The following is a 17,336-nucleotide window of genomic DNA, read 5'->3' as shown; positions in this document are numbered from 1 at the left end:
CATAAAGGGGGAGGGGGAGGGGTTCCTACCCTTTATGTTGTTATTGTTGCAAGTCATGAAACTGTTACAAATTAGCATACTAAAATTAGGACTTTGAAATTGAACAGTTGATATGATTGAAAACAAATGAAAAAAACCCCTCTATTTATGAAAATGTTGTGACCTAGTAACAGGAATCATATGACCTTGAATAGACATTTACTGACATTGACTTCATATGACCTTGAATAGACATTTCCGACATTGACTTCACATATGTAAAAAAGTCATATGTGTAATATATGAAACTATAGGATATGTAAATAGGTCATATGTGTAATATATGAAACTATAGGATATGTTAATAGGTCATATGGGTAATATATGAAACTATAGGGTGTGTAAATAGGTCATATGTGTAATATATGAAACTATAGGGTATGTTAATAGGTCATATTTGTAATATATGAAACTATAGGATATGTTAATAGGTCATATTTGTAATATATGAAACTATAGAATATGTAAATAGATCATATGTGTAATATATGAAACTATAGGATATGTTAATAGGTCATATGGGTAATATATGAAACTATAGGATATGTTAATAGGTCATATGTGTAATATATGAAACTATAGGATATGTAAATAGGTCATATGTGTAATATATGAAACTATAGGATATGTAAATAGGTCATATGTGTAATATATGAAACTATAGGGTGTGTAAATAGGTCATATGTGTAATATATGAAACTATAGGGTATGTTAATAGGTCATATGTGTAATATATGAAACTATAGGGTATGTTAATAGGTCATATGTGTAATATATGAAACTATAGGGTGTGTAAATAGGTCATATGTGTAATATATGAAACTATAGGGTATGTTAATAGGTCATATGTGTAATATATGAAACTATAGGATATGTTAATAGGTCATATGTGTAATATATGAAACTATTGGATATGTTAATAGGTCATATGGGTAATATATGAAACTATAGGATATGTGAATAGGTCATATGTGTAATATATGAAACTATAGGGTGTGTAAATAGGTCATATGTGTAATATATGAAACTATAGGGTGTGTAAATAGGTCATATGTGTAATATATGAAACTATAGGGTATGTTAATAGGTCATATGTGTAATATATGAAACTATAGGGTGTGTAAATAGGTCATATGTGTAATATATGAAACTATAGGGTGTGTAAATAGGTCATATGGGTAATATATGAAACTATAGGGTGTGTAAATAGGTCATATGTGTAATATATGAAACTATAGGGTATGTTAATAGGTCATATGGGTAATATATGAAACTATAGGATATGTTAATAGGTTATATGGGTAATATATGAAACTATAGGGTGTGTAAATAGGTCATATGTGTAATATATGAAACTATAGGGTATGTTAATAGGTCATATGTGTAATATATGAAACTATAGGGTGTGTAAATAGGTCATATGGGTAATATATGAAACTATAGGGTATGTTAATAGGTCATATGTGTAATATATGAAACTATAGGATATGTTAATAGGTCATATGGGTAATATATGAAACTATAGGATATGTTAATAGGTCATATGTGTAATATATGAAACTATAGGGTGTGTAAATAGATCATATGTGTAATATATGAAACTATAGGGTGTGTAAATAGGTCATATGGGTAATATATGAAACTATAGGATATGTTAATAGATCATATGTGTAATATATGAAACTATAGGGTGTGTAAATAGGTCATATGTGTAATATATGAAACTATAGGATATGTTAATAGGTCATATGGGTAATATATGAAACTATAGGATATGTTAATAGATCATATGTGTAATATATGAAACTATAGGGTATGTTAATAGGTCATATGGGTAATATATGAAACTATAGGATATGTTAATAGATCATATGTGTAATATATGAAACTGTAGGGTGTGTAAATAGATCATATGTGTAATATATGAAACTATAGGGTATGTTAATAGGTCATATGTGTAATATATGAAACTATAGGATATGTTAATAGGTCATATGGGTAATATATGAAACTATAGGATATGTTAATAGGTCATATGTGTAATATATGAAACTATAGGATATGTTAATAGGTCATATGTGTAATATATGAAACTATAGGGTATGTAAATAGGTCATATGTGTAATATATGAAACTATAGGATATGTTAATAGGTCATATGTGTAATATATGAAACTATAGGATATGTTAATAGGTCATATGTGTAATATATGAAACTATAGGGTATGTAAATAGGTCATATGGGTAATATATGAAACTATAGGGTATGTTAATAGGTCATATGTGTAATATATGAAACTATAGGATATGTTAATAGGTCATATGGGTAATATATGAAACTATAGGATATGTAAATAGATCATATGTGTAATATATGAAACTATAGGGTATGTTAATAGGTCATATGTGTAATATATGAAACTATAGGGTATGTAAATAGGTCATATGTGTAATATATGAAACTATAGGATATGTTAATAGGTCATATGTGTAATATATGAAACTATAGGGTGTGTAAATAGGTCATATGTGTAATATATGAAACTATAGGATATGTTAACCCTTTGACACTCAATTCGGAATGAAACGGCCTCCATTTCCCACCCACTGAGATCCCGTATCGGCCTGAGACGGCCTAGCGCCCTCAACGATTGAAATCCCGTTTAGGATTCAAACGGCCTCATATGTAATACGTCATTAAAACCGTTGATTATACTATACCCATGACTTTATTTGTGCACTTTTTTTGATGACGAGAACATTAAGTTGCCTAGCAACATAAAACGTATCACTGAACCAATCAGATGAAGTATATTTTGAGCGGGAAATCATTTTCGCGGGCAAGCCTGTGCATTGCGTCGCCATTTCCATTTGCTGTGTTCATATACAAATAGTTCACAGGTCGACCAAAGTTCACCCGTTGATATGCAAAGTGCATTTAAATAGTTTTGAGTTAAACTTTAACCCTTTTGTTTAACTAATATCCTGTCGGCTTCTCTGAAGTGAAATAATGAGTGTAAACATTGGAAATAATACGGAAGTTGGAGCTAGTGGTGACAGCTGTCAAACTCAAAGTCAAAATGATGATCGTGTCAACGTTCCACCAGTCAGTCCTAATGAAATGTTGCGGAATATCTTTAATGAGCCTGATTCTGACACGGAATTTGAAGGTTTTACCCTCGAAGAAATTAACGAAGCTACTCTCAGACATGAATTGGAAGGCGGAAACCACGACGATGGCAGTGACATCGACCCGGGTGAGCTAATCCGTCTACTTGCAGGTGAATTGGGTGATCTCGACCGCGACGATAATGACGATGACTCACCGTTAGCAACGGATCTCCAGTGGACTAACGAAATCGAACAAATTAGGATTCCAGACTTTGATGACGAACTTTCTGGGCCAACCCACACTCTTGATTTTTCCAGCCAACCAGTTGATTTTTTTGAACTATTTTTTACTGATGATTTTGTTGATTTGTTGGTACATGAAACAAACAAGTACGCGGAGTTCCGACAAGATCAGCGGGGACGCGATGCACAGTGGTACGCTACTGATCGTAACGAACTTCGCGCATACTTTGGCATGATTATCCTGATGGGAATCCACAAACTACCCGAACTTCGAGATTATTGGTCGACTGATGATCGTCTGAATGTTTCTGGGATTGCCAAAGTTATGCCACGTAATCGCTTCATGAAGATCAGTCAGTATCTACATATCAGCGACTCTCGTACTGAACCTGCCGCGACTGATCCTAACCGCGATCGTTTATTCAAGGTCCGTGCAGTGATTGATCTCATCCGTAAGACATTTCCTGAACATTACTACCCATACAGAGAAATCAGTATTGATGAAGCCATGTGCAAGTTTAAAGGCAGGTCGCACATGATTCAATATATGCCAGGGAAACCTGTAAAGTGGGGTTTTAAGATTTGGTCGGCTGCCTGCCCAAAGACGGGGTACACATTAGATATGTTGCCGTATACGGGGAAAAAAGAAACCCCGGAGAAAGGTTTAGGGTACCAAGTTGTATACAAGTTATCAGAGCGTTATTTTAATTCATCTCATCATGTTTATTTTGACAACTTTTTTAGTTCTGTACAACTTGCTTTAGATTTGTTAGATAAAGATGTTTATGTTTGTGGTACGATTCGTCAAAATAGTAAAGGTCTCCCTGCTGAGATTAAAGGGAAGCAGAAGATGAAACAAGGGGACTGTTTTACAATGCAAAGTGGCAAGGTCATTGCTTGCAAATGGTTTGACAAACGGGAGGTGCGAATGTTAACAACAAATTGCCAATCAGGGGGAGGAAATATGACTAGGGGTGGGAAAACGTTCTTTACACCAAATTCCATAATTAAATACAATAAATACATGGGTGGGGTAGATTTAAGTGATCAGATGGCATCATATTATTCTGTGTCAAATAAGTACATGAAGTATTGGAAGTATTTATTTTTCTTTTTTCTTCAGCGTATGATTGTGAATTCATTTATTTTGTATGAGATAGCACATAAACCTGATCCTCGACGTCGATACAGAAATGTAGATTACAGGTTAGATCTATCAAGCCAACTGATAGCAGGTTTTAGTAGTAGAAGAAAGCGAGGTCCCCAACCCCATGCTCCTACAACTGAGAATAGTTTGAGTGCAGCTAATCTACATGCACATACATCTGAGGTCATGCAACCTGATGCTAAGAGAAAAAAAAGATGTTGCAGGCATTGCTCTAATCTTAAGAAAAAAACAAGTAAGGGTTACCCTGTTGAAACCATTTATGGTTGTAAATTATGTGGTGTTTATTTATGTAGAAATCTATGTTTTATAGATTATCACGGCAGCATCCTGCAGTAAATGTATAAATAATTCTGTGTATAAATGGATTTTAAAGAATTATTGTAAAAAAAATGACAAGAAAAGATATGGATTTGAATAAAATTTTAATTTCACAGTGAAAAAAACATTTGCCTTGTTATTTTCTCCTTGATGTGTGATACCTGTCAGATCAGCTGTGAAAGTAAGAAAGTTTTGGGATTCTAAGGTATTCATATGCAAATTAGCAATGGAGAGAAAGTGATAATTTGTATCAAAGGGTCAGTGGGGCTCATAGGGTTAATAGGTTATATGTGTAATATATGAAACTATAGGATATGTTAATAGGTTATATGTGTAATATATGAAACTATAGGGTATGTAAATAGGTCATATGTGTAATATATGAAACTATAGGATATGTTAATAGGTCATATGTGTAATATATGAAACTATAGGATATGTTAATAGGTTATATGTGTAATATATGAAACTATAGGATATGTTAATAGGTTATATGTGTAATATATGAAACTATAGGATATGTTAATAGGTTATATGTGTAATATATGAAACTATAGGATATGTTAATAGGTCATATGTGTAATATATGAAACTATAGGATATGTAAATAGGTCATATGTGTAATATATGAAACTATAGGGTATGTTAATAGGTCATATGTGTAATATATGAAACTATAGGATATGTAAATAGGTCATATGTGTAATATATGAAACTATAGGATATGTTAATAGGTTATATGTGTAATATATGAAACTATAGGGTATGTAAATAGGTCATATGTGTAATATATGAAACTATAGGATATGTTAATAGGTCATATGTGTAATATATGAAACTATAGGGTATGTTAATAGGTCATATGTGTAATATATGAAACTATAGGATATGTAAATAGGTCATATGTGTAATATATGAAACTATAGGATATGTTAATAGGTTATATGTGTAATATATGAAACTATAGGATATGTTAATAGGTCATATTTGTAATATATGAAACTATAGGATATGTTAATAGGTCATATGTGTAATATATGAAACTATAGGGTATGTTAATAGGTCATATGGGTAATATATGAAACTATAGGGTGTGTTAATAGGTCATATGGGTAATATATGAAACTATAGGGTGTGTTAATAGGTTATATGTGTAATATATGAAACTATAGGGTATGTAAATAGGATATATGTGTAATATATGAAACTATAGGATATGTTAATAGGTTATATGTGTAATATATGAAACTATAGGGTATGTAAATAGGTCATAAGTGTAATATATGAAACTATAGGATATGTTAATAGGTCATATGGGTAATATATGAAACTATAGGATGTGTAAATAGGTCATATGGGTAATATATGAAACTATAGGGTGTGTAAATAGGTCATATGTGTAATATATGAAACTATAGGGTGTGTAAATAGGTCATATGGGTAATATATGAAACTATAGGGTGTGTAAATAGGTCATATGTGTAATATGAAACTATAGGGTGTGTAAATAGGTCATATGGGTAATATATGAAACTATAGGGTGTGTAAATAGGTCATATGGGTAATATATGAAACTATAGGACGTGTAAATAGGTCATATGTGTAATATATGAAACTATAGGATATTTAAGTCGCTAATACTAATACAAATTCGAGCCGGTAGGCGAGAACTTGTAGTCCGCGGAATCATACGAGGAGCATTATGACATAAAACTAACATTGATTTCATGGACTTATATATTTATCACATAACTAAGCATTTCCCCGTATTTTTCTAAAATTTTAAATCATATTTTACGTATACTGCATCATTTCATCGCACTATATTCTTCATCGCGTATTAAAAAATGGCACCCGACGGCTATGTAAATTACATAATCGCGTGACCTGTCGCAAGTCAAGCTTACCATATGTATGGTATCGGTCATACTGTTGTGTGGTTTCTCAACCAAAATTAACGGTTATAACCTTGCGGTGTACATGTAATATCGAATTTAGTCTAAAACGTAAGTAGAATTGTCTGAATACGACTTTTGTGCCGTCATTTTAATCATATTTTCTCGGGCTGTGTAAGTTCGGAGATCTGAGCTCGATGGATAATCGGAAGCTTGCCGGCTGCTACATTGATAATCTACGTGATTTTTAAATAGAATAAAATGTATCAAATAAAAAGAAAAGGACTTCTACGTATCAAACTCATGCCATCCAAGGATATATGTAACGTAATGTATGCATTTACGTTTTGAAAGCACATAATTATTATGATAAACTTGATCGTAGCGTAGGATTGATACGAACACTCGAACAGAAAAAATAGTTCGGTAGAACAGGGGTGATATGCTCTAAAATCACCCCATGTTTGACGTCACACAGTAGAAGATATGCACGTATTTATGTGATAAACAGATAGTATGTGATAAACAGATAGTATTGTATAAACAGATAGTCAGTATTGTATAAACAGATAGTATTGTATAAACAGATAGTATTGTATAAACAGATAGTCAGTATTGTATAAACAGATAGTATTGTATAAACAGATAGTATTGTATAAACAGATAGTATTGTATAAACAGATAGTCAGTATTGTATAAACAGATAGTATTGTATAAACAGATAGTATTGTATAAACAGATAGTCAGTATTGTATAAACAGATAGTATTGTATAAACAGATAGTATTGTATAAACAGATAGTCAGTATTGTATAAACAGATAGTATTGTATAAACAAATAGTATTGTATAAACAGATAGTCAGTATTGTATAAACAGATAGTATTGTATAAACAGATAGTATTGTATAAACAGATAGTCAGTATTGTATAAACAGATAGTATTGTATAAACAAATAGTATTGTATAAACAGATAGTCAGTATTGTATAAACAGATAGTATTGTATAAACAGATAGTATTGTATAAACAGATAGTATTGTATATTGTGGAAGAGTTTAAAGTGGCCATATGGATGAGAATTTGGTATTTATTTTGGATTTTTGTTTGATAAAACAGCTTCACTCTGTTTTTCTACTTGAAAAAATAATGCGAAAGAACATATACCAAGTCCATGTTCATACCTCAATGCATTGCAAAATGATGCAAAAAGTGTAAAAAGTTTGTTATTGTACGTACAATAACAAACATTTTACACATTGTTTAGTGTTTTGCTGTTTATTGAGATATGAACATGGACTTGGTATATGAAACAAAAATCCAAAATAAATACCAAATTCTCATCCATATGGCCACTTTAATTATTACATTACTATTTGGAAGATTAATATAAACCAATGATATGCTGAATTTGTGATGAATATAATACCAGGCTGTTAAAGTATACTAGCTTTAACTGGAGTAACCAACAATACCTTCACTTCAAATAGTTAAAATACCAGTAATTAGATAATGTACATGTTATGTCAATTAGTAGGTTGATTTTATCTCTGAGGACAGTTACAGGTCAAAATTGTTATAAATTGATCGACAGCCCTAAAGGAGACATGTGGTCTCAGGTTGAAAGCTAGGATTGGCCAAAGGATTTTTGTACAGTACACACTTGATAGGATCAATTTGTTAGGTGATGGAAGTCATCAGAAATGCCACACTACTGAGAGTGTAATTAGAACAATATCCTTATGACAACATGTTGTCATTATGTTGCCCAAATAGTGTTAGTTTGTGTCTATCTTTAACTAGTGAGCAAGATTGTACCTCAGTTGCCTCTGTCATAGAAAGCTTGTGGTGGTACAAAGGGGTGGCATTGTATTACTATTTAACAAAGTCTTGTATTTTCAACACGCATACAGCATCCTAATCTTATTTGAGTAATACAGGAACTGTCAGTTGACCTTAAATGTTAGCTCTGATTTATACCTACTGTACACTATTTGAAAGCATTGAAGCTAATAAATAACAAAAACTAGTGTCATTTGCTAGTGGAAGTATAGCTAACTCATGGCGTGAACTTAAATTGTTATCACCATCAATCTTGATGAGTAGTATAACCCTATGACCAGTATGCTGTTGCTATTGGCAATCCCTTCATAGATTTCCTGTTTTTGCCATTTAGGAATTTGACCTCATTGGGATTCTCATGGAGATTACATATTTGCATATATTTCTTGCCAAGGGCCTCTTAGTCAAACTTGCATGCTTGTGAAGTCTATTATAGTCATGAATTATTTGATATACATGTATGTACCTTAGAAATCTTTTAACCATGCAATATTTGAAGTAGCCTTTCACTGATAATACAAGAGTAAATCTAAGTACTAGTAGATACTATGTGCAGAAGATAATGTTATACTGGTATATTTGATCACACTTTGCATACCAATTTACAGTAATCTGTTATTGCGGTAACATTAAAAGACTCCAACACTGATATTAAACAAGACTTACTTCAAATGTTATTAGTATTACTATAAGGACTAATAGAGAGTATACAATATAAGTTCTTGTTTCATCATGATATATTAAACAGTGTAAAGTGTTTGTATGCCACAATTCTATATGGTTTCTTATGTGGTATATGTATGGTGATACAACATTGTTGGGTTGGCGGTGGCCGAGTGGTTAGCTCATATGCCTCTTACCTCTCCAGCCTGGGTTCAAACTCACCTGGTGTCAGCAGTGTTTGAATAAATTACCATGCTGTAAATAAGGAGAGTGTCGTTCAGTTTGACTCCTACCACACAACACGTGTTTCCCCCGAGTATTCTGGTACCTTCGTGCACTAACACTGAACCAAAGGAGCCTATAAATGGGACTAGCTCCCGTTGGTTATCTGATAAATAAATGAAAAATAAATTGTACCGTATAGCTATATTCATCGAATTCTCTGCGGTTTATTATGCAGTGTTTGTACATATATTGACTACATTCGTAGAATTTTGATTAAAGTTTAGATTTTATAGTTGGGAAATAGGTTTTGTCATTAAGTCATCATGAATCTACTCTTTGTGATATCACCAATGACGTGTCACTGTAATGTGAAAACATGGGATTCAAACATTTATCTCTGAGTGTAAAGTTTAAATATAAAGGTACATGATAAAATCAAATAAATTGTGTTCAAGCTAGGGAGTCTTGTTCTTTCTATGTTTAATCCAACCTTATGCCTGACTCCCTAGCTTGAATACAAACCTGTTTCTAATTGTCCAGTACATTTTGGACATGTATAAAGTCATACAAGTTGTATATCAAATCACAAATTTGACATAGACGATGTTGGACGTCATATTGACATAGACGATGTTGGACGTCATATTGACATAGACGATGTTGGACGTCATATTGACATAGACGATGTTGGACGTCATATTGACATAGACGATGTTGGACGTCATATTGACATAGACGATGTTGGACGTCATATTGACATAGACGATGTTGGACATCATATTGACATAGACGATGTTGGACGTCATATTGACATAGACGATGTTGGACATCTTATTGACATAGACGATGTTGGATGTCATATTGACATAGACGATGTTGGACGTCATATTGACATAGACGATGTTGGACGTCATATTGACATAGACGATGTTGGACGTCATATTGACATAGACAATGTTAGACGTCATATTGACATAGACGATGTTGGACGTCATATTGACATAGACAATGTTAGACGTCATATTGACATAGACGATGTTGGACGTCATATTGACATAAACGATGTTGGACGTCATATTGACATAGACAATGTTGGACGTCATAGACGATGTTGGACGTCATATTGACATAGACGATGTTGGACGTCATATTGACATAAACGATGTTGGACGTCATATTGACATAGACGATGTTGGACGTCATATTGACAAACGATGTTGGACGTCATATTGACATAGACGATGTTGGACGTCATATTGACATAAACGATGTTGGACGTCATATTGACATAGACGATGTTGGACATCATATCGACATAGACGATGTTGGACGTCATATTGACATAGACGATGTTGGACGTCATATCGACATAGACGATGTTGGACGTCATAGACGATGTTGGACGTCATATTGACATAGACGATGTTGGACGTCATATTGACATAAACGATGTTGGACATCATATTGACATAGACGATGTTGGACGTCATATTGATATAGACGATGTTGGACGTCATATTGACATAGACGATGTTGGACATCATATTGACATAAACGATGTTGGACATCATATTGACATAGACGATGTTGGACGTCATATTGACATAGACGATGTTGGACGTCATATTGACATAGACGATGTTGGACGTCATATTGACATAAACGATGTTGGACGTCATATTGACATAAACGATGTGGGACGTCATATTGACATAGACAATGTTGGACGTCATATTGACATAGACGATGTTGGACGTCATATTGACATAGACGATGTTGGACGTCATATTGACATAAACGATGTGGGACGTCATATTGACATAGACGATGTTGGACGTCATAGACGATGTTGGACGTCATATTGACATAGACAATGTTGGACGTCATAGACGATGTTGGATGTCATATTGACATAGACGATGTTGGACGTCATATTGACATAAACGATGTTGGACGTCATAGACGATGTTGGACGTCATATTGACATAAACGATGTTGGACGTCATAGACGATGTTGGATGTCATATTGACATAAACGATGTTGGACGTCATATTGACATAAACGATGTTGGACGTCATATTGACATAAACGATGTTGGACGTCATAGACGATGTGGGACGTCATATTGACCTAGGTGGCATAATTATGTCATACAAGTCATTATTCATGTACTAAGAAAAGTATGTCATTTCTTTGATCATTTCAAGTTCAACATAAGGTTGATGATATGGGTTACTTTTAAAATGTACTGACACTCATATCAGTGTTTGATTCCATACCTGTCTAATGTTTGGATAGATGGATGGATGGCTGATTTCTTGTTTCTTCGATGTTTCCAGATATCCTTAAAGAGGGCATAGTAACAAGTGGCATTATGTTGTACCAGTAGATAGTCAGATTTGATAATTTGAAATTGATGTTTTGTTGTTTGTCATTCCATTTACAGGTCCCTGGATGGACGTTTACAGGTTTTAGATGGTGAAATTTGTTAATTTGATGATGATGTTTTGTTGTTTGTCATTCTATTTATAGGTCCCTGGATGGACGTTTACAGGTTTCCCACAGAAAGGGGTTACCACACGTAATTTATTGTCGCTTGTGGAGGTGGCCAGATCTTCAGAGCCATCACGAACTCCGTGCTATTGACGGATGTGAATTTGCTTTCAACCTTAAAAGAGACGACGTTTGTGTCAACCCATATCATTACGAAAGGGTGGAGACCCCAGGTAAGTCAACTTGTGATTTATCATAAAGTGATTGTTTGTATCTTTACCTCCCCACGAGGGACTTGCTTTGTCACATTAGCACAGCAGGCGTAAATAGTACAAATAACTATCAGTGCACTAATCTTTCATTGCCTGTACACCTTACAAATCATAATCTCCATGTATGATATCAGTGGATGCATGTACACCTTACAAATCATAATCTCCATGTATGATATCAGTGGATGCCTGTACACCTTACAAATCATAATCTCCATGTATGATATCAGTGGATGCCTGTACACCTTACAAATCATAATCTCTATGTATGATATCAGTGGATGCCTGTACACCTTACAAATCATAATCTCTATGTATGATATCAGTGGATGCCTGTACACCTTACAAATCATAATCTCTATGTATGATATCAGTGGATGCCCGTACACCTTACAAATCATAATCTCCATGTATGATATCAGTGGATGCCTGTACACCTTACAAATCATAATCTCCATATATGATATCAGTGGATGCCTGTACACCTTACAAATCATAATCTCCATGTATGATATCAGTGGATGCCTGTACACCTTACAAATCATAATCTCCATGTATGATATCAGTGGATGCCTGTACACCTTACAAATCATAATCTCCATGTATGATATCAGTGCCGACAGTGGATGCCCGTACACCTTACAAATCATAATCTCCATGTATGATATCAGTGGATGCCTGTACACCTTACAAATCATAATCTCTATGTATGATATCAGTGGATGCCTGTACACCTTACAAATCATAATCTCTATGTATGATATCAGTGGATGCCCGTACACCTTACAAATCATAATCTCTATGTATGATATCAGTGCCGACAGTGGATGCCCGTACACCTTACAAATCATAATCTCTATGTATGATATCAGTGGATGCCTGTACACCTTACAAATCATAATCTCTCTGTATGATATCAGTGGATGCCTGACTACTCTGCATTGTTTGGTCAGCAACTTTTCAGGAATTTGTTAAAAATTCTTTATTTCAACCAGTATATTTACATCATTGGGCTGATTCATGATTCTTGTATGTTGTCTAATTTCATGTTTTAATTTTTTGAACTGTGTAACTTAGATTGTCACATGTAAGCTAACTTCTACTGTATTCCTTGTTTAGTTCTTCCACCAGTGTTGGTACCTCGTCAAACTGGTGAGATACCCCAAGACTTCCCACCACTGGATGATTATTCCACTTCGGTGCCAGAAAATACCAATTTCCCTGTTGGAGTTGAAGCACAAAGTATTCTTCCAGGTTAGTTATGTTATATTAAACATCACTGCCCCCCCCCCCCCCCCCCCTTCCAATCATGTATAAGTTATAGGTTTGTATCTTAATACCAGGATTGAGTTTTGTCAATTACAAGTGATTTTTAAATTAGTTTTAGTGAGTAAAAGCATACAAGTACTTTAAAATATACAGAAAGTATTACCCCCAAACTTGATAACTCTGTCTTTGCTTTGTTAACCTTTCTGTTCTGAAACTTCAAGGACACATATTAGGATTATAATATTATATAATAATGTATGCCACATGAATGGGTCGGTGTAAAGTAGATATTACTTATATCTGGTTAGATTATCAAAATGTGAGTGTCTTTTGAAAGCCTTCATTAGCACAACTGAAAGGGTAAGGTTCAGTAGTGCTATAGGCATGGTGTGGTGTGATGTGGTGTGGTGTGGTGTCTGTCTTTGTGTCTGTCTGTCTGTCTGTCTGTCTGTGTTTGCGCACGTGTATGCGTGTGTGTGTGTGTCTGTGTGTGTGTGTGTGTGTGTGTGTGTGTGTGTGTGTGTGTGTGTGTGTGTGTGTGTGTGTGTGTGTCCGACGACTAGTCTGACTAGTTGGAAATTGTTGAAAGGAAATGATTGCATCATAGGTGTGTGATTTGGGTTGAAAAATGTGATTTGTAGTCAAAAACTCAATAACCCCACTGGGCAGATCAGTCAGAAATTCATGATATGGTGATCCCATTGATTGTATGGTAAATGAGGAATAAAAATAACTTTTTGGATTACATATTGGGTTAGTACTACATATTGGGTTAAACGTTGTTACACAGTGAGTTATGGTAAAAAATGTTTAATTCCAAAAGCATGTGGCTGATTTGATTGAAACAAGCAACAAGATCACATACTCATAATAGAAAATTAAGGTTTACTTTCAACAGTTGTGCTATATCATATCATCATTGGTGCTTTTATTTTTGTTGACATACCACTTTTGCAAGTACGTTTACTGTAAAGCTGAATATTTTCACCCTTAGAAAATTTTGTGATTCTACAGTCAACAGCTAGTTTTCAAAGACTAATTTTACTAATTACCAGACTGATACATTGTGTCCACTTTTATTTGTCCAGCAAAATATTATTAAGTAAGAGTTAATCTGTAGTGAATTTCCATTTTTAGCTCCAATATGGGAGGTAATGTCGAGGTGATGTCCGTCTGTCTGTCTGTACAGAAATTTTGTACCACTGATATCTCAAAAAGTACTGAAGCAAATGTTTTGCAATTTACTATGTGGCATTGTCGGGCTGTAACTTAGTGCTGATTAGTTTTTGGTAGGTGTGGCATGCATAATTAATGATAATTAGTCCCCGTGGACGAAGTCCGGAACGGGGACTTATGGATTGGGTTCCGTCTGTCCGTGCGTCCGTCCGTCCATCCGTCCGCAGCCGTTTCTTGGAGATGCCTGGACCGATTTTTTTCAAACTTGGTACAGGGGCAACATGCTATGGCATACATATGCACGTCAATTTGTTTTATGATACGATCCAATATGGCCACCTAGCAACCATTTTGTGTACGAATTTTCCCTGTCTAAAGCCATAACTCAGACATGCTTTAACAGATCTCATTCAAAGTTGGTATTAGGACAGTGTTCTATGACATACATGTGCATATTCATTGTTGTCATGATACGATCCAATATGGCCGCCTAGCAGCCATTTTGTTTGTGAATTTTCATGTCCAAAGCCATAACTCAGACATGCTTGAACAGATCTCATTCAAAGTTGGTATTAGGACAGTGTTCTATGACATACATGTGCATATCCATTTTCGTCATCGTTCCATAGTTAAAATGCCATAGGAACCTGTTAATTGTTGCCTGTTGTAAAATTGGTTTAACCTTTATTGGCTAGAGTTCAATTCTGATTAACTGAAATAATTATCTATCTACTAGGAGATGATAGTAGTGTTTATAGATTTGGTGTTCATTTATAAACAGTTGTGAAAAAAATGTAAAGGTGAATAGAACATGACCGAGTGTGAATTTGAAAGTCCTAAATTCTTTTGGTGAGAATATTGGAAAGGTAGGGAGGTACCATGTTAATTGTTATATATATGTTATATATATGTTTATTATCACTACAGGCCACAGGCCTACGTGACCAAAATATAATATAATACATCAAGCAGAAGGAGTGTAATGACATTAGCTGGAATAGAATTCCTCTCTTAAGTACATTGCTTTGTATATAAATTTACCAAGGTTTCTTAGTAATATTGCAGACTGCACATTCATTAAATTGAAAAACTTTTGACGTGTAGGAAATATCCAGTAATACTGAGGTAGTAAAGCTTCCCTCACTGTTTGATACAAAGGGCATACTAATAGAAAATGAAATTCATCTTCTATACCCTCTGAACATACTTCACATATTCTCTCAGTAACTTCTAAGCCGCTGTGACGACCTTCCTGTATACGTAACTTATGACTCCCACATCGAATCCTCGCTAATGCATGTCTGTATCTTACATCTGAAAGCTGCAACAAATATTTTTCTGGTTCTAATACGCTCTTGAAATTACAGTATGTATTTAAAGACTCCTTGGAGCAAACATCAGAAAACCAGTTTTGCTTATAAATATCGGATACGCGCTGACTGAACTCCGTTACGAAAGAAATAGTGTCTCCCACTCCCTGTGACACCCAAACTATACCAAAACCGTAGTATTGCAAAATATTTTTTACTTCTGTTGCCCAAGACGTGTGACCACTTTCGTCAATTTTCAGCATCAATTTATAAGCATGTTTGGCAACTCTGTTATCGGGGAGTTCAGTAAGCCGTAGCCAGTACTTTATACATCTCGTCAATGATTTTACAAAAATTGGCGTTCTGCCACAATCCCCAAGTACCGCTTCATTTGTAGTGTTTTGTCGCACTCCAAGAAAATGTTTACAATATTTAAGTTGTACCATTTCGATTTGCATAAACTGCTGAAATCCCCAAAGCTCAGAACCATACAAAAGAATAGGCAAGATTAGACTATCAAACAATTTAAAATAAACCTCATGGGTTATAACGCCAACTTTACGCTCAAAACTAAATATAGAAAACATTGCTTTACGGGCCTGATCAGCTAGATTACTAACTGCCTTAGACCACTTATTTCTACATGATAACAACAGTCCTAAATAGTTATAGTAGCTAACCACCTCGATACTCGTACCATTTAAATGCCATTTTTCGTTCCTTGAACTATGACCTCCCTTTCGAAATGTTACCACCTTTGTTTTCTTAAAGTTTGCTTTAAGTTTCCACTTGTCACAGAATTGGCCCAGACAGTTAATCAAACGCTGCAAACCCACAACTGTGTCAGCAAATATCACAACATCATCTGCATAAAGCAGGACAAATAAATCAAACATGTCTTGTGTAAGCTGCACCCCCTTAAATCCTGCTTTTGTAATTATTTGGTAAAGTTCATCGATGAAAAGAGAAAAAAGTACAGGGCTTAGTACGCTTCCTTGTCTAACTCCGATACCACAATTGAAATACTCTGAAATCCCCCTATCCAATTTAACACATGACTTCACATCATCGTACATGGACTTGATGATATTAAACATTTTACCCGAAAGACCAATTGATTGTAGTTTAATGAAAAGATAATGGTAATTAACAGAATCGAAAGCCTTAGCGAAGTCAACAAATAAACAGAAGAATTTACCCCTACGTCTACGCAGATAGTTTTGAATTATGGCATACAGTGTGAAAATATTATCCATAGTAGAGAAACCCTTTCTAAAACCACTCTGACAACTGGAGATAGACCCGATGTCTTCAG

General features: G+C 34.4%; 1 protein-coding gene across 1 annotated transcript in view; it reads left to right on the top strand.

Annotated features, from left to right (window-relative positions):
• The window catches only part of LOC144447867 (mothers against decapentaplegic homolog 3-like), a 121,666-nt gene that overhangs the window by 58,307 nt on the left and 46,023 nt on the right, over nucleotides 1-17,336 (top strand). Inside the window, exons 2-3 of the mRNA XM_078137984.1 lie at nucleotides 12,034-12,227; nucleotides 13,386-13,520. Coding sequence (XP_077994110.1) covers nucleotides 12,034-12,227; nucleotides 13,386-13,520 — 329 coding nt within the window. The remainder of the gene's footprint in view (nucleotides 1-12,033; nucleotides 12,228-13,385; nucleotides 13,521-17,336) is intronic.

This window comes from Glandiceps talaboti, chromosome 16 (assembly GCF_964340395.1).
Source record: "Glandiceps talaboti chromosome 16, keGlaTala1.1, whole genome shotgun sequence".
Taxonomy (NCBI): Eukaryota; Metazoa; Hemichordata; class Enteropneusta; family Spengelidae; genus Glandiceps; species Glandiceps talaboti.
This window is presented reverse-complemented; position numbering and strand designations above follow the sequence as displayed.